The sequence below is a fragment of the Coenobita brevimanus genome, chromosome 49, assembly GCF_032717465.1.
Source record: "Coenobita brevimanus isolate Jiangsu-jjx chromosome 49, ASM3271746v2, whole genome shotgun sequence".
In the NCBI taxonomy this organism is placed as follows: domain Eukaryota; kingdom Metazoa; phylum Arthropoda; class Malacostraca; order Decapoda; family Coenobitidae; genus Coenobita; species Coenobita brevimanus.
Window position 1 is genome coordinate 1609665 of NC_137002.1, and position 24070 is coordinate 1633734.

The following is a 24070-nucleotide window of genomic DNA, read 5'->3' on the forward strand; positions in this document are numbered from 1 at the left end:
TAATATTTTTTGTTAAAGTGTTGGAAAACAGTAACAGACATTGATGTTTTCTCTTTACCTAAACGGTTTCTAATTTTAGACTGGATAAGTCCAAAAGTTGAAAAGACTCTTTCACTTCCTGCAGAGGAAGCAACAGTAGCGTGTAACTGAGCAGACACCATCATACAGCCTTTCATGATTACCTGAAAAAAATTGCCACCAAGCATCTCGTAATAGGGTGGTCATATCATCTTAAAATGCATTTACTTGAAATGCGTGGTCATTGCTCGGTAGCTTATTAATATTGGAAGAGACATGGGAACATTTTCTTCAACATAATGTTCTGTACAATCAGTCTCGTCATCAGTGAGACACCTACCCTGATACCTTGGGTCAATTAATTTGCCAAGTAATGAGCAGGTGTTAGTGCTGCATTTTTTTCGCTTGAGCACCGTATCGAAATCTTTCAGCTCTGTTAAACATTTCTGCAAATCACATTTAAGTTTAGCCCAAACTTCTGTTGCATCACTGATTAGTGTCTCTTCACGTTGGAGTCTGTCTAATGTCACTGCAGTTGGTTTAAGTCTGTAAATAACCTTCAGCAAATGTCTTTAATGCCTTGTCATTTACCTTATTATTTGTTGTTCAGTATCGCCACTGTTTTCCCTGCATATTTTAACTAAAATACCCAGTTCTTCAGGTATGACAGCATAGAGTCAGCCATAGTATAAAATATTTTAATTTTTTTATTGTATTTAAAATATTTTTTGTTATAATCAATTATTTTTTTGCCCTGATTATAATCGATTAAAATCGTTTGATTTTAATCATACCAACCGTGCTACCTATCTGTCTATCTATGTGTATCAGTTTGTCTATATCTACTGTAGAGCCATCAATCTACGAGTATCTCCCTATCTCTAGTTCTCTACCTACCTGTCTGTATCTATCTGTCTATCTGTATAATACTACGATGCGTTAGACTAGAAAATCAACACCGAAGCTCCTGTGTCTGGAGTAAAATATAGAGTTCAGAGTTCTCCCGGCCAAGATAGGGGTGATGGTGACAGTATTAGCACTAAGCTGAGAATAGACTTACTAGAATTATTCCCATCATGAGAGTATTAATAAGCTGTCTGTATCTACCAGCAAGCATTAGACCGTAGAAATACTAAACTCGCACTTTAAAACAGTACTAGGAACTTCGGTGTATTTTATGCTCATCGCCAAACGATTTTATTTACCTGGGAGTAGACACCTTGAGATTAAATAATGATCAACCGCCTCACCACGGTGGCGTCTTTTTATTCTTCAGAGAGAGAGAGAGAGGCTTTTAGAACTAGAGGGGTTAGATATATCCATCCTTAACCCCTTCACTCCCAGGGCCTCTTTTTGCTGAATAAAATCGTCTGGTAGCAGCAAGAATAAGCTGTATCACGTTTACTCCAACCCAATAAAGATCCCAAACTCTTGTCACCTTAGTAGATGGTCATGCATGGTCAGGGTGGAAAGTTCCTTTGACTATGCTCCTTTTATTCCAACTTGTCCTAAAACTGCCATCTCTCCTTCTTGAATGCTGAGGTGTAACAAATAACAGTAGAATATCGTGCTAGTCACGAAGAACAGAGAGGATGCGGAGTCATAGCACTGTTTTTCTGCCACTGAGCTACGTGAAAAAAGCTGCTGAAGGACGAAAATTGGGCCAAGTTAAGGTGGAAGAACTGTAGTAACCAAGGAGACTTCATGCTAGTCACGAAGAAGAGATGTGGAACTATAGCACTGTCTTTCTCTGCCACTGAGCTGCGTGAAAGGCCGAAACTCAGGGCCAGGTTTAGATGAAAGAACTGTATAGTAACCAAGGAGACATAAATAACCACGTAACTTAGGCTGACCGAATTTCGTGCAACCACGTCTTAGTATTCAAGTTGTGCCAGTGACCCAGTTCCCTCAGATGAAAGCAGACTATAGTAAGGGACTCGTGGTGAAGGGGTGATATTCGCACCTAACAATGGTGGTGTGAGTAGAAGCCGTTTTCGTGTTTGTTGACGTCATATATGGTTATTTTAGATGTTTGCCTACCTGGACTGACTCTCTCTCTCTCTCTCTCTCTCTCTCTCTCTCTCTCTCTCTCTCAATAAAGGGGAAAAAAGGAAAGAATTTATTTCCATATGTCAGCATTAAATTCATTCTCTCTCTCTCTCTCTCTCTCTCTCTCTTTCAGAATAAAGGGGAAAAAAGGAAAATTTATTTCCATTAGTCAGCATTAAATTCTCTCTCTCTCTCTCTCTCTCTCTCTCTCTCTCTCTCTCTCTCTCTCTCTCACAGAATAAATGAAAAAAAGGCATTTATGTGGATCAGTCAACATTCGATCCATTGCAGGGCCGTACCTTCCCCTCAAAGGAAGATCAGTAGACAGAATTAACCCTTGCCCATGCTGGTGAAGTACGAATAGTGACCTTTTATCTGTCTATCCGTATCTACCTATCTATAGTTTCTACACACACACACACACACACACACACACACACACACACACACACACACACACAGGTTTTCCATACCACACACGATTGCTATAGATTTTCCTTATATACCGTATACATTACATCTTTCTTTCTGTATCTATCTGTCTATATGTATCTGTCTGTCTCTTTCTGTCTGTCAGTCTGTCTACAAGTAATTATTCCCAATGGCCAAAAGACAGACCAAAAAAGGCGTCAGTTAGGGAAAATATTGATAATTGCTGACACCACAAACATGCCTCATCTACCACCTTCAATCTCTTCACTCAAACCAACCCTAGTGCTGACCCCCCCTCCCTCCCCACCCACCGCATCACCTACCACAAAGAGCGTAAAATATTAAACGCACAACCACAGGCGAGCTGCGGCAGGCGTGAGAAGGAGTGGCTGTGGTTTTTTCCTATCTTTTTTTTTTCGACCTTTTTTCCCCGCCCCATCTTACCGCGTCGTTAAATCTGCACGCTAGTTGATTGGAATGGAGTTCGGTTCATCTTTGGATTTCGGCTCATTTTTTTGCTCCTTCTTCGTCTTCTTTTTCCTCCTCCTCCTCCTCCTCGACGTCATCTTCTTTTAATTTGTCTCTTCCGCCTTTTTTCTCTTTCCCATCTTCTTCTACTTCTTTTTCTTCTTAATCTTATTCCTCTTATTCTTATTCTCCTCCTCCTCCTCTTCTTCTTCTTCTTCTTCTTCTTCTTCCTCCTCCTCCTCTCCTCCTCCTCCTCCTCCTCCTCCTAGAAATACTGCATGAGGATTTAAATGTGTAACCTTTAGTTAAAAAATACTTTCCGAAAAAAATCTCCAACCGAATTATCCTAGCGGCCATGACACCCACAGATACGGTACTGGGGAAGTTTTAGACTCTCTCTCTCTCTCTCTCTCTCTCTCTCTCAGCAGCTACGGGATATCGGATTATTGAGTTATCATCGTCCTCAAACCTAATCAGCTGAAATTGCAGTTCAAATTGATGAAATAATGGATGGGGATAATTACTTTGAAAGCCGATGCGTACACACACACACACACACACACACACATACACAGATCCCAGTCATTGTGAAGAGGTGAGTGCTTAATACAGTAATATGCAGAGGAGGAAGTGCAAAGGACAAGCATTAACATAACCATATACAAGGCAGCCCACATATATCACTCCTCATCCACTACACCAGGCGATATCGTGTTGCGGGGACGGCCCAGTCGACTTAATCAATGTCCACCCTGCATCATTTACTCATATTCTACTCCCACTGCCACACCCATGCCCACACCAGCAGCTTGAGCCGTCCCTAAACACGTATCACCAGGCGAGATTCTGATCCACTGAATTCGGTGACGCGTTTTCTGTTGTAGCATTCTAAGTGGTATTTGTAATTCCGTATCACCGTTTCCTTAGCGATTTATTCTACACATAACATCTCGATATTGTGTTAGTGGTGAAATTTCGTAGCACCTCCTCCTTAGCGATTTATTCTGCGCATTACTCATCACTATCCTCTTATGTGTTGTTGATGCAAACCATTTCAATATTAAGACTTTATATATAAGTAATATATAGGAGAATGTTAAATGTAATACTGTATGCAAGTTCATTCGCTAAAGAACATGTGCTACGAAGCTTCCTATGCCAGCTGAGTAATTTTCATATCCTAACTATAGTCAGGTCCCGTGGTTTTAATTAGTACACAAAAAAATAAATGATAATCGTGGTATAATTACTTCTGTCTCCGTATTTATAGTCAAGCCAGCGTTTAAAGTTTCAAAGCTGACGGTTGTGAAGGTTGTGGTTGTGTTCATTTAGGTCGGTAACTTTGGGATTAGCGCTGAATCATCAGTTAATTTCCAAAAGACAATACGGGAAGAATAATAAGGCGGTCATGGTCTGAAGCTCAACACCGCCCCCACACGGCAGGTCCACTCTTGCAGGATGGTGAGGAGTGTTGGGGACGTGGAGGTGTGGAATCAGACAGGAAGAACAGAAACGCAGTCGTGAGCAACAGAAAGCCCTCCGCTCCCCTCACACAACAGACCAGGTCCCATAGAAGGGTGAGGAGTGTTGGGTACCTGGACCATGTCTGTAACAAAAAGGTTCATACTTACACCCTAGGCCAGGAGGGAAACAGACAGCCTCCTCAGTCCGCCTCATCAACCGATGTGGTAGAGGCAACCATGAGGTTCCGTCAGGACCAGTAACATTAGACAGGCTTCCCGTAACCACAAGGGCAATGCCAAATAACCAATGACCAGACAGACCTGTCACGAGCCACACAGCAGCACCAAGATCAGCAATTAGTGACTCAAAGACACCAATAACACCAAGCCACTTGCAGTGGAACAAAGAGAGAGCCTATTCACCAGACTGGCACCACACCCATCTCTCTCATCACCAAACCACCAGAAAGGCTGCACAACACAGGTCTTAGTGCAAGATACAAGGCAAGAATAGTCACCTAGTCCAGCAAGGAGTGGGGAAGGCTGCAGCTATCCTTCAAAACAGCAGACGACCACAGCATTGCAGACTGTTAATGAGATCGCGAAGGTTTGGACACTTTCAGCGACAGTATCTAGTGCATGTACGAGTAATGATAGAAATTCTGAACTTTCCGTATCATTGCTGACTCCTTTCTGTAATGCGGGATGCAGGCTAATCAAATCTACCAGTTACAGGTGTTTCATTAATGACCTTCAAAAATTAGGGGATTAGTTACCTGTACGCTGATTTGGTTTTCATATTACAGACGTCTGTACTCCTTGTATTTCAGCTTGACGCAAAATTGGTTGTCTGGATGTCTTGAATGCTAAAATATGACAGTAGATTAACATTGTGGTATGGTGCTAGTCACGAAGAAGTGGATGTAGAGCCGTCGCATACATTCACACCAGACCACACCACACTACCACACCATCACACCACACCACGCCATCACACCATACTACCACACCACACTACACTACCACACCATCACACCACACCACGCCATCACACCATACTACCACACCACACCACACTACCACACCATCACACCACACCACGCTACCACACCACACCATCACGCCACATAACACCACACCATCACCACATCACACCACACTACAACACACACTCTCACACCGTCACATCACACCATACCACACTACCACACCACACCATCACACCACGCTGCCACACCACAGCACACCTCACCACACCAGTACACCACATTACCACAACCACGCCACCACAGTACCACAACCACACCACTGAGGTAAGCCTTTCCTTGCCACATGCCACACCACACCGCAACAATACCACACTCATACTACGTTCCTATTCATATTTCTGCATTATTTAAGGACACAGTCGATTCGTAGCTAACCACACTTCCTAATCTCACCACACCACACGAAAGCACGTTACACCACATTACTCCACACCATACCACAACATCACACCTCCACAGTATCACACCCACACTACTGTACGGTACAATTTTTTTACGGTACCACACCACACCACACCCTACCACATCACTCCACACCACACCACACCTCACCTCACCTCACCTCACCTCACCCCATCATACCACTTCACCACACCACACCACTCCACATCCCATTTCACTCACCCCTATCTGTCTCACCACATACCCAGGCCCGGATTATCGCAAACGAAAGAGTGTAGGTGTGGAAAGCCTGTAATATTTCTTGATAATTTCTAGCACATGTGTAGGTGATGTGAATATGTCTGACCCTTTTGTGGATAGATGGTTGGATATGTGGGGTAGTTTCTCTCTCTCTCTCTCTCTCTCTCTCTCTCTCTCTCTATCCATCCATCCATCTATCTGTGTATCTGTCTATGACATCATGACCCACCACAACACCACACCACACCACACCGTGACTCAACATAACACCACACCACGACTCACCACAACACCACACCACTACTAACCACAACACCTTGCCTCACCCTACCGTGACCCACGACAACACCACACCACACCATGACAACACAACACCACATCACGACACACCACAGCACACCACGACTCACCACAACACCACACCACACCACACCGCGACTCAACACCTAACCATGACCCACCATACCGTACCACACCATAACTCACCACAACACCACACCACATCACACCACACCACACCACACCAGTCCTTACCAGTTGCTAAATGTCAGTCCTGAAATTTTCAAGTGGTGACATTTTGATCACAGGCGTTCCGTGGTGGTGAGTAGGTGTGGTGTGGTGTGGTGTGAGGTGTGCTGTGGTGAGGTGTGGTGTGCTGTGGTGACGTGTGGTGTGGCGTAGTTTGGTGAGGTGTGGTGTGGTGTGGTGTGAGGTGTGCTGTGGTGAGGTGAGGTGTGGTGTGGTGTTGGTGATGGTGTGAGTCTGACCCATATACTGTGTAGCGGTGATGCTGTTATGATGACATTACTTGGGATGTGATGAGACTGATGTGATGTGATGAGATGTTGATAGTGATGTCATGTGACCCGGGTGCAGTGAATATATACAGTAGTGGCGATGTTGGTGATGAAGGTGATGACATTACTAGGGATGTGATAGAGACTGAGCAAGTGTGGTGACGTGATGTGGTGAGATCTTGGTAGTGATGAAAGGTAACCCCTATGCTCTGAATATTTAGTGGTGGTGATGATGTTATGTGATGTGTGGTGAGATGTTAGTGATGAAATATAACCTTTATGTAACGAAGGTATAGCGGTGATAGGTGATGTAAGGTGAGATGTTGATAGTGATGATATATGGTCCTTATGCTGTGGAGATAGAGTGGTGATGATATGTGATGAGACAGTATGTGTGGTGAACTGGTGTGGTGAGACTTGTACTGTGAGCATATAGTGGGGACGATGTGATGATCTGTGATGTGTGGTGAGATGATGATGGTGATGAAATATGCCTCATTCCCTGAAGATATAGTGGTGATGATGATGTGATGATATGTGATGTGTGATGAGATGATGCTGATGTAATATGCCTCTTATGTTGCGAAAATTTGGTGGTGATTTTATGTGGTGAGAGTGGGGGACGGTGTTCTGTGTGGCATCAAACTCGTAACGCCTCTTCCTTAGCGATTTAGTCTTCACATTACACCGCAGTATCATTCACTCATCATTCAGGCCACCGGAATCCTTTCTTTTTTAGAGAGAGAGAGAGAGAGAGAGAGAGAGAGAACAGAGGAAAAAACGAATTAAATAAAAAAAAATAATTCATACATTACAGACTCATCAGCACATCTTTTTTTAATTACTTTTTATTTTCTTTTTATTTCCCCATGTCCGCCATTTTTTTTTATGGGTTGATGAGCTGTCACACTCTTTGAAGGGTAGCTACAGTAGTGGGCAAAAGTTAGGTGACACATTTCTACCGACTGTGGCAATGAAAGGTGTTATATGGTTTCTTTTTTGTGTTGCTGTAGTATTTTTGCCTTAAATTGGTCTATGTTTTTGTCTCTTTTGCAGTTTCTTTCACGTAATTCAATGGCAGAAGTCAATGCCTCCATAATTTCTCTAGCACTTCTTCGTGACTAGCGCCATATTCTAGTGTTAAGCTAGTGTTACAATTTAGCATTCTAGGCGAAGAGGTTGCAGTTTTAGGCCAGAATGGTGAGAAGAGAGTATACCATTAAATAGCGCCAAAATTATGATTGATTGTAAACCCAGTAGACTGCAGGCTTAAATTACTCTTCTTTAGTTCACCATCCTCAGTTGTGGGGTAGGGAGGGAGGTGAAGGACGTTTGTTTTACCATTCGGCGGATCTACCCAGTTATATTAGTGACACCACATGAAGGCTTCCCACTCCAACACTGTTTTGACGTGATTGCAGTACGAAACACGCAACAGAAGATTATGTGAAGCAGGGATACTCTTTCTTATTTGGGGAGGAATGGGAAATGTGGAAGGAATGATACCCTGTTGTGTGTGGAGGATGAGGAATATGGAAGGAATGATACCCTGTTGTGTGGGGAGGAATGAGGAATATGGAAGGAATGATACTCTAGTTTGGGGAGGAATGAGGAATATGGAAGGAATGATACTCTAGTTTGGGGAGGAATGAGGAATATGGAAGGAATGATACCCTGTTGTGTGGGGAGGAATGAGGAATATGGAAGGAATGATACCCTGTTGTGTGGGGAGGAATGAGGAATATGGAAGGAATGATACTCTAGTTTGGGGAGGAATGAGGAATATGGAAGGCAGGACACAGCTTTGGAAGTGGGCTGTGGGCCAACTTTTGCTCGTGTTGGCTACACTCGATTAACGTTGTATGTAAACGTGTTCTGTCTTTAGCATGTTGAAAAGGTGGACGAAACGTTTGCAGATGTTCTCTAGTCGTGTATGTGTATGCCTGTTACGAGTGAGAGAGAGAGAGAGAGAGAGAGAATTTCATGCCAGCTACTAACCCACTTGTGTTTACTTCTCCAGTATTCTCTTCTAGCTAACACCAGGCGACTATTCAGGCTAGAGTGAGTCATAGGAGCCTGAGAGTGTTAATAGTGATTCCCTTAACCCTCTCATGGTCGGAACTAACACCTAACACCATTTACTAGGCGATTTATTTTGCTTATTGCACCGTATTGTCCTCTTCTGTGTTACATAAATCCTTCTGATATTTCCATAGTTTTCATAAGTAGAGCACAAGAGGAGATTAACCAGTCATATCCAAAAATAAATCGCTAAGGAATAGGTGTTAGGGAGCTTCCTTAACCGACGAGATTACGAGTGACATGTTCCTGAGTTAATAATGTAGATTTGAAGGTCTTGTTATGAGAGAGAGAGAGAGAGGAAAATACCAATGAGTTAAAAAATTAGCATCAAGGGGTTATATTTCAGAGCTTAAGTGTGTGTGTGTGTGTGTGTGTGTGTGTGTGTGTGTGTGAGAGAGAGAGAGAGAGAGAGAGCGGAAAATATCAATGAGTGAAAAATTAACATGGAGGAGTAACATTTCAGAGCTTAAGTGCTTATTGAGAGAGAGAGAGAGAGAGTATGGATTGTGCTAACTTGCTGGTTCTAGTTTATACCTGCTACCTTGAGAGAGAGAGAGAGAGAGAGAGAGAGAGAGACTATTTCATTTCTTCAGTCCCTATTCTTTAACTATAATTCGTTCACTTTAGCCTGGCCCAGATTTTCGTCCCTTTGCAGCCTGTGTTCCTCAGCATAGTGACAGGAACAAGACAATACTACGGTTCTACATCCTTTCCATAGCACCTCTTCGTGACTAGCAACATATACTATCGTTACTACGGTTCTACACCCTTTCCCCAGCACTTCTTCGTGACTAGCGACATATACTATCCTTTTTACAGATTTTCGTCATTTTTCAGCCAATTTCCTGTGTCATAAAAAGGACAATACCATGGCTCTACATAAAATCCAGAGCACTTCTTCGTGACTAGCACCATATACTAGTGTTTTTCAGATGCCAGGTTAAAGTGAAGAGCGTATAGGCGTAAAGACACCATCTCTCCATCATGCATCCTGAGGTATAACAAGATATTAAACACTAGAACATGGCGCTAGTCATGAAGAAGTGCTATGGAGAAGGATGTATGACTAGTATTACCTTCCTCAGCCACTGACCTAGAATTTAAAAAAAAATAATAATAATAATAATAATAATAAAAAAAAGCCAAGTTAAAGTGAGTCAACTATAGGTGTCGAATCGTAAGTGGCTTTGTTGATGTCGTAACACCTCTTCCTTAGTGATTTATTCTGTACATTACACCTTAATAATGTGGCTTTGTTGATGTCATAACACTTTCCCTAGCGATTTATTCTGCTCAAAATACCTTAATGTGTGGCTTTGTTGATGTCGTAACACTTTCCCTAGCGATTTATTCTGCACAAAATACCTTAATATGTGACTTTGTTGATGCCGTAACACTTTCCATAGCGATTTATCCTGCACAAAATACCTTAATATGTGGCCTTGGAGATCCGTAACACTTCTTCATTAGCGACTTAATCTTCTTATTATTCCTTGGTATGTGAGTTTGGGGATGTGACACCTCATCCTTAGCGATTTATTCCGCGCATTACACCTCATTATCTTGTATGTTATCCTGCATGTTATCTTCTTTGTTATATTGTTTGTTATTTATCCAACTGTGTTGATATTAAAATGATAAAAGTGACGTACACGAGAATGTTAAGATATGAAAAATAAATCGCTTAGGAAGGGGTGCTACGAAGCCTGTGCCACTTTGAGTTTGGATCAGGGACTTAGGGATATATTGTTCTCTCTCTCTCTCTCTCTCTCTCTCTCTCTCTCTCTCTCTCTCTCTCTCTCTCTCTCTCTCTCTCTCTCTCTCTCTCTCTCTCACACACACACACACACACACACACACACACACACACACACACACACCTGTTGTTGACATTATTGCAGAGGAACGTGATTGAAAATAAAAACAGGTGTGACCTTTCTTTATTGTTCATTGTTTTGTATAGTGGAAGGCAAGCTTAACGTGTGTTTGTGTGTGTGTGTGTGTGTGTGTGCGTGTGTGTGTGTGGTAACAGCCTTCTTATCAGTATTTCAACATGTCCTTACCACACACCCTCTTGCCCAACTCGCCATAAAGGATAGCCATTGCCACCTCTCATCTTCACACGTTGTACCCGCTCCTGTCGCACTCTCACACTCCACCATGACGCTTCACACTCTCTTCACACTTCAGACTATTACACTTCACACTGTCACACTTCATATTTCATTCTTATACATTCACACCAGTAATTCACAGCTCTTAATATATACAGGGTGTCCGAGGAGGAAAGGACATAAATTTGGGACATGATAGATGAGTGAATTCGCGACAAAGAGAGAGAGAGAGTTATACAAATATTGGTCTAAATCTTCCCAATAGGAGAGCTGTAGTTACTGATGACCTTATGGAGGAAGTATGTGAGGGATCGTTTTTGCCCATAAGGGTGTCAGTAACCAGCTCCGTAACAGTTGATGTTTGAACACGTGTTGATGTAATATTTTTTTGTTTAGAATTCCCTCAGCTGTTATTTCCCGAAGTTATGATCTCTCTCTCTCTCTCTCTCTCTCTCTCTCTCTCTCTCTCTCTCTCTCTCTCTCTCTCTTTCTCCTGTATATATTATAAATCAAGGGAGGTAGTTGTGGGCCTGGATAGAGCAATGGGCTGTTGAGACTGTACCCTGATCACTTTAATTGGCCTAAAATTGCCATCTCCACCTAGATTGCTGAGTCTAACCGTAGGTAAACACTGTAAAAAACCTAGTGCTAGTCACGAAGAGGTGCTGTGGAAAGGATACACAGTACAGCCGTAGTATGGTCTTTTTCTGCCTCTGAGCAACGTGAAATACCCTGCAAAAGGAGGAAAATCTGTGCCAAGTTGAAATGATTGAACTATAGTCTTGTAGAGATAGGAGAACTGTTCTACCTCATGGAACAAACTCTCGGGCTAATACCCTGAGAGAGAGAGAAGGAGAGAGAGAGAGAGAGAGGTGAGGGTGGGTGTTGGGGGAGAGCATTATTTCATTCAGCCTCCCTACCCAGCCTCTTACTACAGCACGAAGCCCAGAAAGCCTTCTTATTGGTCCACTGGCTTGAGGATAGAGCCAGTCAGGTGCTTAAAATCTCTCTCTCTCTCTCTGTCTGTCTCTCTCTCACACACACACACACACACACACACACACACACACACACACACACACACACAGATGAAGTAATAGCATCCTTTCCCACATCATCTCCTTACACCATTATACTTGATTATCCTTCTGGTGATGAAGGGAGTGGCGTCCTTGAGTTATATTAGGATTTATTTGAAGATTTCTCAGCACTTCCTCGTTTGTGATTTATCCTGCGCATTTCTCTTCATCTTGTTTTTAATGGCAGGTATTTATATCATCATACTGGTTCATTATCCCCCTTAACACCTTTTCCTCAGCTGTTTATTTTGCAGGTTTTCCCGTGTATTGTAATGTATGCTATTTATTTCTCAGTGCTGGTGTAGTAGTTTTCTTAGGACCTCTTCCTTATTGATTTATTTTGATTATTTTTCTTCGTATTTCTTGTATGTTATTTGTGTATTTTTAGTAGTTGTATTATATTTCTTAGTACTTTTCCGTCATTGATTTATTTTGCATTTTTCTTCTTGGATTGTTGCGTATGTCATGTATCTATCTATCTATATGTCTATTCCCAGACGCCTTAATGTCGCAAGGGGTGGCCACAAACAAATCGCCTCCATGTCGGCCTGTTCCCCGCCATCTCACTTCCCTGCCCCCAACTCACACCCCCCTCTCTCATATACCTCTCCACTCCATCCCTTCATTTATATCTCCTCAATATTGGTGTAGGATACTTATTACATTGTTTTTGGCGATTTATTTTGCATATTTTCCTTCGAATTGTCTTATTTTCTTAGCATCGATGTACACTTTTTAGCACCTTTTCAGTAGCGATTTATTTTGCATATTCTCCTTCATATTGTCTTGTTTTCTTAGCATCGATGTAGACTTATTAGCACATTTCTAGTTCTTCCTCAGCGATTTATTTTGCGTGAAGAGAATTACACTTCTTCCTTAGCGATTTATTTGGCGTGAAGAGAATTGAGACTACCATAACACTACTTCCTCAGCGATTTATTTTGCGTGAAGAGAATTCTGAGACTGCCGTAACACTTCTTCCTCAGCGATTTATTTTGCGTAAATTACCTTAATATTGTCATTCCTATTGTACTCAGCTATGCGTAAATTTGCCAACACTCCTTGAATGTTGAGAATATGATGCTAGTCACGAAGAAGTGCTGAGGGAACGTTGAGGGAATGATGATGTTATGAAGTGAAATTGCTCTTCTTCAATGCCGAGTTGTAAGAAGAGGTTAGGCTAGGATATGGTGCTAGTCACGAAGAAGTGCAACTGGAAGGATGGTGATAGTATTGCCTTATTGTGCCATTGAGCTATGCTTAATAAACCAGAAAAGGAAAATCTCCACCTAGTTAATATTAATGAACTATCTACCTATCTATCTATCTGTGTCTGTTAGTCTGTCTGTCCGTCGCTCTCTCTGTGGTATCTATCTATCTATCAATCTGTCTATTTATATGAATGAACTTTTTATCTAAATGTGAATGAATATCTGTCTGTCTTAAGTGATTGAACTATCTCCATCTATCTATTAATATGAATGAACCTTCTATCTATCAGTATCCGTCTGTATCTACCTGCATCTATTAATATGAATGAACTATATCTGTCTGTCTCTATCTGTTAATGTGAATGAACTGTCTATCTGTCTGAATATGAATGAACTATATATCTATCTGCCTGTCTATCTTAATATGAATGAACTGTATCTATCAATCTATCTGTCTAAATATGAATGAACTATAAATCAATCTATCTCTGTAGTCGGTGTCTTCATCTGAGGTAACTGGGCCAGTCATAACCTGAATATTAAGTCGTGATTGCGTTAATATCGATGACCCTTCATATTGAGATAGGAATGAGTCCTTGGTTACTAGTCAAATCAACCCTCCAGTCCGACAACGCTACCATCAACACACACACACACACACACACACACACACACACACACACACACACACACATTCTCTTTCTCTTTCTTGAAAACGAGTGACTAGTCAAACCACCTCATTCGCTGTTTTCGGAAGGGGGAGAGAGAGAGCGAGAGAGGGAGGGAGGGATGATGATGATGATAATAATAATAATGATAATGATGATGAGGATGATAATAATAATAATAATAATAATGATGAAGATGACCCAGACCAAACACCAAGAGAAGTTTGAAGCATGTGTAGCCAGTATAGAAACACAGCTTCGTTGTAATAAAAAGTGACGAGAATAATAATAAGCTTCAAGAAAAGACTCAGGTGTAATAAAGGGAAAAACTCCAATATTAATGTCAATAAAATCTTTAGTGTTTCTCTCTCTCTCTCTCTCTCTCTCTCACACACACACACACACACACACACACACACACACACACACACACACACACACACACACACACACACGAAAAACTGAAAGCGTTAAATTGGTATCAGTTTATTGATCATCAAAGGCTTTTATGTTTTTAGAGAATTTCCATTAATAGGGCTGCAGTGTGAAAAGATTATTATTATTATTATTATTAAAGGCATTTACTGATGTGTTGAGGATTAGCATAAATAGTTGTGCGAAAAATTAGTATTGTAATTATTATTATTATTATTATTTATTATTATTATTATTATTATTATTATTATTATTATTACCTGGTCACCTCGAGATCAACTGCAACACAATAATCATTATTATCATTATCATTACCATCCAGTCATTTTCTGCCCCAACATTAGCGTAGGAACTCGGAGCTAGGCTAGTAGAATCAGACATGAGAGGTGAGTGCCCAGTCTCTCTTCCTTGAACGGCATTGTGTTATACAGTTCTTTCACTTTTAACTTGGTCCAAATATTTAATCTTTTTGTAGCTTATTACACGTGGCTCAGTGGCAGGCAAAGCAGTGCTACGGCCCTACGTTCCTTCCATTGCACTTCTTCGTGACTAGCATGGCCAAGTTAAAGTACAGAGTTAAATAATAATGGTAATGATAATAATAATGATGATGATAATAATAATTTAATAATAATAATAATATGATAATAATAATAATAATAATATCAACCTTCCCTCGAATTTAAACCCCGATTAGCCTCAGTGATCAGAGCACCATAACCCACTAGACAACCAGACGTCCATTTGGTTATATGGTTTCCACCCAGCGTAGTGAATGAGGTTCTTTGGCTGCAGGACACCATTTGGCTTGTCATTCAGCGTAGAGTCACATGAAATTGGTACTGCATTAGGTTTCAGGCTTATGGCTTATTCGGCTGAGGTAGTAGTAATAGTTGTAGTAGTAATAGTTGAAGTAGTATAGTAGCAGTAGCAATTAGTAGTAGTAGTAATAATAATAATAGTTTTAGTAGTAATCGTAGTAGTAGTAATAGTTTTAGTAGTAGTAGTAGCAGTAGTACAATTGTCAGGCTCCTATGACTCCCAGTTGAATAAAATCGTCTGGCATGTATTGCATTGGAGTGGTAGAGTTATCCCACCGTGAGAGTGGTAATGGTAGTAAGACGTGCGTAAGTAAAAACGATATTTATTTTGAGTTCTTCATTTACTTTATCACTTATTTAATTTGTATTTATATTTCGAGTTACCTAACTATTCTACAATACTCACTAAGTTATGTATATCAGTGTCTGTCTGTCTGTCTGTCTGTCTATCTATCTATCTATCTTTCTGTCTAATTGTCTCCATCTATCCCCTATATCTACATGTCTGTCCATTTATCTATATCTATATCTATATCTATCTATCTATCAATCAATCTATATATATCTATAGTCTGTATTTATCCATCTCTATCTATCCATCTATCTGTCTATCCAGTATATTGTCAGACTCCTAATTTCCGCACAGGGTGGCCACAAACAAATCTCCAACTCGTCCTGTCCTCTGTCATTTGGCTGCCTTTTCTCCAACTCATACCTCCCCCTCTTATATATCTTTCCACTCCATCCATCCATCTCACTACACTGTGATCTATCTCTTCCTCCTCTTTCCCCTCCACCTCACTCACATACACACCTAGTCAGTCTGTCATTTGGCTGCCATCCCTCCAGCGCACATCCTCTCTCTCTCATATATCCGCTCCATCCATCCGTCTCATCTTCCTCTTTCCCCTCCACCTCACTCACGTGCATTCTCCTCGTCAGTCTCTCATTCTCCATCCCCTCCACATGGCCAGATCATCTCAAAGAATATTACTCATTTTAATCGCACCCACAAAACTATCAATATATTTTCAGTGTATTTCTTATTTCATTTTATTTCTAGTTATCGTTTTCTTTGTATTTTTGAATTTTTGAATTGCATCCGGTGCTGGATAACGTTACGCTTAACCGTTCTTGACGCTCAGTGGCAGGAAGTGAGTCAGCAGTGTGTGTGTGTGTGTGTGTGTGTGTGTGTGTGTGTGTGTGTGTGTGTGTGTGTGTGATCTCATAGGGCTAGTTAGTGTGTGTGCAATCACCAAATGCAGGTGTGTGTGTGTGTGTGTGTGTGTGTGTGTGTGTGTGTGTGAGTGATCTCGAAGGGCTAGTTAGTGTGTGTGCAATCTCCAAATGCAGGTGTGTGTGTGTGTGTGTGTGTGTGTGTGTGTGTGTGTGTACTTTTAACATTAATATATGCAGTAATATATCTTGTCAGGTATGTGTCTGTGTGCATTAAGTAACGTTAATACATACAGGAATAAATTTTTGTCAAGTGTGTGTGTGTGTGTATTAAGTTTTTGGTTATTTTCATTTAGATTTACACGAAAATGCGAATGCCAGAAAAATAATATATAACAGATCCATAATTCAGAGGTTAATTTAGATTTCTGAATTACTGGGAGGGACGGTAACCCAACGTTCCATCTTTTTCCAGGTAATGTTTACGTCAATCAGCTGACGATCGCAACTCTTCAAAAAACTAGCTGAAATTACAAGGGGTTTCTATTCGTGTCAGATTGCACCGTTGTAGCTAAAAATATCCAGGGTTTTCGTTCGTGCCCGGCTCAGTCTGTAAATATAGCTGAAAACACTAACCATACCGCCGTAAAGAAAAAAGCAAAAGCCTGCTGACGTCACAGATTAAGCCCTGCCCAGACTTTGTGACGTCACACCAAACTGGATTTACCTTGGTTTTGGAGACTTCGTGACACCTCGTCCTCTGCCATTTTTTCCTATTATATATACCTTAATTCCTTTATGTATGCTGTCAACGCAAACTACAGTATGGCGACATAAGAACTGTTAAAGACAGAATAGAATGTAAAGGTGTAATATGCAAAATAAATCGCAAAGGAAATGCGACTAAGACATGATAAAGAGAATACAACATTATTTTCCTATGTATTACCCTCCCAACTAGGGTGTGTGTATATATATATATATATATATATATATATATATATATATATATATATAATGTTTGTTTGATATGCAAGAGAATTTCAGGGTGTAATATCCAAAACAAATCGCTAAGAAAGAAGTGCTAGGAACCTCACCTTTGGCACATGCACCATGGTGCATGTGACCCATAGTTTCGCGCCAAAATCACAGGATGAGGAGTGGCCCGGTAGCGTTGCCATATAGCGGCGACTTTATTTCATCTTTAAAGTTTGAAATAGTATGTAATTATCCTTCACATATTTTTTTAGTGTGTTATAAGGGAAATGAAGAAGGGAATGGAAGTGAGGTACGTAATCAGGAGTATTTATTAGTAGGGGCTGGATAGTGTTGCCATATCAATGTGACCGTTTTTATTTTCAAGGTTAGGGGTTTGAGATGTGTTTTTTCTTCATATATTCTCAAGACGTGTTATATGGAGAATGAGGAAGAGGATAGAGGTGGATGTGGGTAATAAAGGATGGGTTTGAGAGGGATGGCAAGAATTTTAAGCAGTGTTGTCGAGATTGTCGGTAACTTGATTTTGGGTTTATGAAGGCGCGCCTGCCACGCCTCGTTCATGTTGCTCAGTCACGCGATGCTTTCAGGCAATTGTACAGACGTCCAAAGAGTATGGAACACCTGGGGTACGATAGATGTGAAGGTGAGCTAGTTTTATAGCACACACATGCTTCTATCTATCAGTATACCTATCTATCTATATCTGTCTAAATACCTAGGCTGCTTCTCCCACACAAAGGGAGGTAGCCGAGACAGGACGACACACTCCCAATTTACTCATCCACAAACACATATTTATTCGTATCTTAGCCCTAAGGAGGGAAGGGACGGATCCTCAATTAGCCTAGCGCCTTAATAGAAAGGAAAAAAAAAACAATGTGAACTTGTGTACGATTTTGACTAATAATTATCAAGGGAAATAATTGCACTTATAATCACAGGGTGCTTCATGTCACAATACTTCGCCCATATTTCGAAATGATGCGTGCGGTAAGGTGTGCGATATTTATTTATTTATTTTATTTTTTGTCAAGTACATCACAAATTGGTCGAAAAGTTTTGTTGGCTCTGAAAATATATATTCCTTTTGCACAAACTTGGTCTAAAATTGCCATCTCTCCATCTTACACGTTCAGTAATTGAACAGATTTGCACCAGAATATGATGCTAGTCAGAAAGAAGTGCCGTGGTAAAGATGTAGAGCCATAGCAATATTTCTCTTTCCATTTTCCCAGTGAGCTACACAAAATTAGCCTAAAAAGGAACATCTTGGCCAGGTTGAGTTGAAAGGAGTGTAGGCAGTAGTTCATTTACACCCCTCACCATTTATACAGTTGTACTTAACCTTTCACTCCGATGGTGTGTATTTTTCGTTATATTCTAGGGACGTTCAGGTTATTTTATTCAGGTTATTTTTATTATTATTATTATTATTATTTTAAGATGCGAATGAATGTGTGTGTGTGTGGATGAGTGAATTGGGAGTGTGTCGTCCTGTCTCGGCCACCTCACTTTCTTTGGGGGAAGCAGCCTTGGTATATAGGTAGGTAGATAGATTTTTTTTATATATTGTAAGGGTAAATTTAGACTTCCTTTACCCCCTCACTGTTACGGATCCTTCTAGAATAAAAATCGTCTGCTGGTTGGAAGAGTGGACTGCAAAATACGCTACAGGATTCACGGATTCATTGTACTTTTGCAACGACTTAGAATGTAGTGATAAGTGGGAGCGTCCATCATCCACTCACGATGTAGTGCTTCTCTCTCTCTCTCTCTCATTAGCCACTTAAGCTCTCAATGTAACCCATCTTCATTCAGTCACTCTCTCTCTCTCTCTCTCTCTCTCAGTCGTTGATTGTGTATGCTCTTTTACAAATCTGTAGAATAGATATTTCACAGCGCATAGTTGTTCCCTTTCCACTTCTCGTCTAAGACTTTCCATGCTTATTCTTTCTAGCAAGCATTTTTTTTTTTTTTTCCAGTTTACCGGATGGTGTGGTGGGTGGGGAAGAGCCTTCGTCTTTTCTATCCTTTTCTCTTACACGTTGGTTATGTGGTAGTAGAATTAAACTTTTTTTTTTTTTTTCAATAGATAACCTCGTCATAGGCCAACAAGCTTCATGCGGTGTGTGTGTGTGTGTGTGTGTGTGTCTCTCTGTCTCTCTCTCTCTCTCTCTCATGGTACTCAAGGGGGTGACTATGACAGGTGAGCCTCAGGTGGATATAATTAGAAGGAGCAGAAATACACATACTCACTCCTGCCATACGCACACACGTCAGTTTACACACACACACACACACACACACACACACACACACACACACTGCCAGTTTTAGTCGTACACATATTGAAACGTGCACCTTTTAATAATTACGAACATAATGTACAGGTAGTAATAGTGATGATGATAATTATGATGATGATGGTGACATTATTATTATTATTATTATTATTATTATTGGTGGTGGTGGTAGTGTTGGTGGTGATGACTAATAGTAACAGAACCCTTGATGATGATGGTGATGATGATGATGCTAGTGGCGGTGGTGGTGGTAGAGGAAAACTGAACTGAATTTAAATCAAAGAAAGAGTGATGAGAGGAATTCTTTATCAGGAAAAAAAAGTGTATTAACCCCATTGTAAATTACTAATACATATCCATACACATTCATTTATTCATATATTTTAAGGTATTTTTGCATAAATTTTCGACACATTTATACACGTGCGTTTATACTTAATCCTTTAACTTTACATTTCTATTCACGGTGGTGGAGAGGGACGCCTTCTTGCGGCGGCACTGATATAACCAGATGGATCCACTGCCCGTTGTACAAAAAAATCCCTCATTTTCATCCCTATCCCCTAAAGGAGGATGGTGGGACGATGAAGGGCATCTTTCTGTAGTCCACCGGGTTTACGTTTCAGTTGAACCTGGGGCCACAACAACTACTGCTACTGCTACTACTACTACTACTACTACCACCACAGCCACTACCACTGCTGCTGCTACTATTACTAATACAGTTGCTACTACTACTACTGAAACTCTGCCACTACAACTACTACTACGACTACAACTACTTTTTTTTTTTAATCAAATCACCCCCATCCATTGGGGAATTATATTGTGAAGATCAAAACGACTGCGACTACTATTACGACTACTACTACTACTGCTACTGCCACTACTACTAGTACTGCTACTACAACTTCCACCACCACCGCCAGTACTACTACTACTACTACATTTACATTCATTCGCATTCAGAGATGCAGATAGTCACCATAACATACTCATACGTATTCAGATTCATGCACATACACCTGTCCATATAAATATACACATTCATAAACATTCTTAAACATACATAGGCCTACTGTATACACATTCATATACGTACACATGTATTCATGGAGATCCGTACACACACGAGTATACGTTCACACATTCATTTACGAGAGTGTTTGGTACAGGCGCTCCTTTGTATGCTGTTGTGTGTGTGTGTGTGTGTGTGTGTGTGTGTAAACCGATATATATGTTTAGCACAGTTCTAGTTCACACACACACACACACACACACACACACACACACACACACACACACCGGTTCCCCATCAGCCCCTTAAATTCGATTACCTATTTATAATTTATTTTACCTCCAGATGATCTTCACTGAATTTAGGGGCGACTCATTGTACTAATTTGATGAAGGTCGTTGAGAGAGAGAGAGGGGTATCTGAGTGAAGAGATTAATGTGACTGTTTTCATAGACAGTCGTTTATATAGGTGGAAAATGCCCACCTTTCTATTTTCAAAACAGTATAGTAATTTGCGTATATTAGAAATGTTTACCGTCCAGTTTTCAGACCTCACGATAGTTGTTTACGTAGCTGTGTTAAAAATACCTACCTTTATTTTTAGACGACGCTGTAGTTCGTTAGGTACCGTAGTTCTGTTAAAAATGCCTGTCTTTCTACATTCAGGCCATGCTGTAGTTGTTTACGTAGCCCTGTTAAAAATGCCATCCCTTGTATTTTCAAACTCCACAATAGTTGTTATGTTCAAAATGCCTGTCTTTTTGTTTTCAGGCGACGGATGGAGCGGATGAGGACTGAGGGGACCAGGGAGCGTGAATAATGTCCAGGTGACTGCAAGGCCGTGGCACGTACCTGAACTGTTGTACCATCGTGTCCTGATCCATCGTACCATCTAGCCACCAACGACGGACCGGTTCACTTGTTGACTGATGACTGGACAGGCGATGTGTGGTTGAAGACAGGGCTTGTAAACAGGCACAGCGAGCAGAGAGGCGATGTAAATAAACTGGTTTGGTATTTAAACAGACCTGGCAGCTATACACAGGCTCGACAAACAGACGGGTCCACCAAACAGACGGACCCACCTAGCAGATAGTTTTAACAGACAGAGCCGTAGCATCCAGACAGGCCCAAGAACCAAACAGGCCCAGCAAACACAATCCCATCTAGCGCATAGGTCCAGCAAGCAGACATGCACAGGAAATAAGAGAAGCCTGACTAGGAGACAATCTGGGTAAATTGACAGGCACAGTAAGCAGACAGTTCCAGCAGGCGGACTGGTACTATGGACGGTATGACGGGTGGTGGGCTGTTCCTACGATGGGTGGGTGCCGGTACATCCCCTGTGGACTGGTGCGAGGGTAACTACACCGTCACCCCGCACATCGCCGAGTTCGTCAACACCATCAGCAACATCTTCTTCCTGGTCGTCCCTGCTGCTTGCACAAAACTCTGGTCCAGCTACGCCAAGAATGTTTCAAGGGGCATACACGTGGTTTGGATGTTCTTCGTGGTCATCGGCTTATCTTCCGCCTACTTCCATGCCACGCTTTCTCTCCTGGGGCAGCTCCTGGATGAGTTGTCAATATTATGGGTGCTCATGGTATCGTACACGTTATTCACACCCATACACTACAGACCAAAGTTCCTACAGTCCCGCCAGCACCTTTACGTGGGCACCATGACCTTCTTGGCACTGTTAATCACTGCGTCAGCCTTCGTGCAGCCAGCAATCAACGCCTATGCCCTGTTTCTAGTAGGGGTGCCAGCTATCAGTATGTTGGTAGCTGAGGTAAGGTCATCGAAGAACCCAGCTGTGGTGAAGCTAGGCACTATCACCCTAGCAGCTATGGCCTTGGCTATACTGTCCTGGATGTGTGACCGGTTTCTGTGCCCAATGTGGCAGGCGTTGGACATAGCTATATTGCATGGTCTCTGGCATGTACTGATATTTATTACAGCGTACGCCATGCAAGTGCTCTTCTGTTACTTCCACGCCTTTCAGGATGTCCCAGAGTCCAGGCCGGTCCTCAGGTACTGGCCAAGGCGTTCTTGGGGCCTGCCTTACGTGTACTGCCTCTCAGCACGCCACAAGACGCCATAGGTTCATTCATGTAGGTTTAAGTTCAGTCTACGCTCATTAGGTTCACATCATTCAGTCACGATCCACGATTTCTCTGTCTACAGTCATTTCTGTACTTGCCTAGATATACTGCCACCACAGTCATATTTTTAGTCATTCCCTCTTTAAATTAATCATTGTATTAATCCAGTACCAGTACCGGTATATAATTTATCATCACGGAAACTTTAATGTCAATCTAGTGTCTATGCAACCCTCGTATTGTGTTTTCTTGTTAATGCAATAATCCAGGGGCCAGATTCACTATAGCCTGTTTGTTTTCATCTCGTGGAACTGTGCCAGTCACTAAATCTTGGTTATGAGGTAGTACTGAATCTCCTTGGTTATTAGTGAAATCATCCCACCGATCTAATTACACTTGGCTGTCAAATTACCTGAGGATTTATGTCAGATGAAGACAAAGCGACTATAACAGGCAGTAAATTTCCTCTCATAACCCTGATTATCATATGCAGGAAGACCAAGAGACAAGGGAAGTTTCTGTATCGTCACTTCCTTGTCTTTCCTGCAAGAAATTAGAAAACAGCTCACGATAGTTTTCCTCGCCTTGACTAAGACTTTTTCTTTCCAGGAAGTTTAAGAGACATGGGATATTCTAGGGTCAGCTTGATCTTAGCTTAATTATAGCAGGAAATTGAACATAAATTTGTTGGTGAATCCGGCCCCAGTTTGTATCAAGATTAAGTCAGGTCTTGAGCTTTAAATTCGGGTTGATGGTGAGGCATTAGACCTTGATCACTTCACTATGATGACGTCGTTTTTTTGATTTTCATATGAATACCACCAAACGATTTTATTCAGTTTAGAAAGGATCTCGAGTAGTAGGAGAGCTATTTAAGGCCATATCTAACCCCTCCAGTTTGACACGTCTCCTCAAAGTTGAATAAAAACGTTTGGATGAATGAAATAGAATTGACGTCCTGGGAGTGAAGGATTTAACGTCAGTATGTCTTAGATCACCACAGAAAACCCTTAGCCCTTAAATCCAATGACGCAGTTTAGTTTTATTACTGCAAGATGGTATGATTGGGAAAGACTTCAACAGTGGAAGGGGGAAATGAAAACTTTATCTTACCACCGTCAGCTTGGAAAGTGCCTCCCAA

At 41.3% G+C, this 24070-nt stretch overlaps 1 protein-coding gene across 1 annotated transcript; it reads left to right on the plus strand.

Annotated features, from left to right (window-relative positions):
• Positions 1–21718: 21718 nt before the first annotated feature.
• bwa (alkaline ceramidase) lies at positions 21719–23560 on the plus strand. Its single transcript, XM_080272019.1, has one exon. It carries the CDS (start codon positions 22110–22112, stop codon positions 22926–22928), a length of 819 nt encoding a protein of 272 aa, XP_080128145.1. The 5' UTR covers positions 21719–22109; the 3' UTR covers positions 22929–23560.
• The last annotated feature ends 510 nt before the right edge of the window (positions 23561–24070 follow it).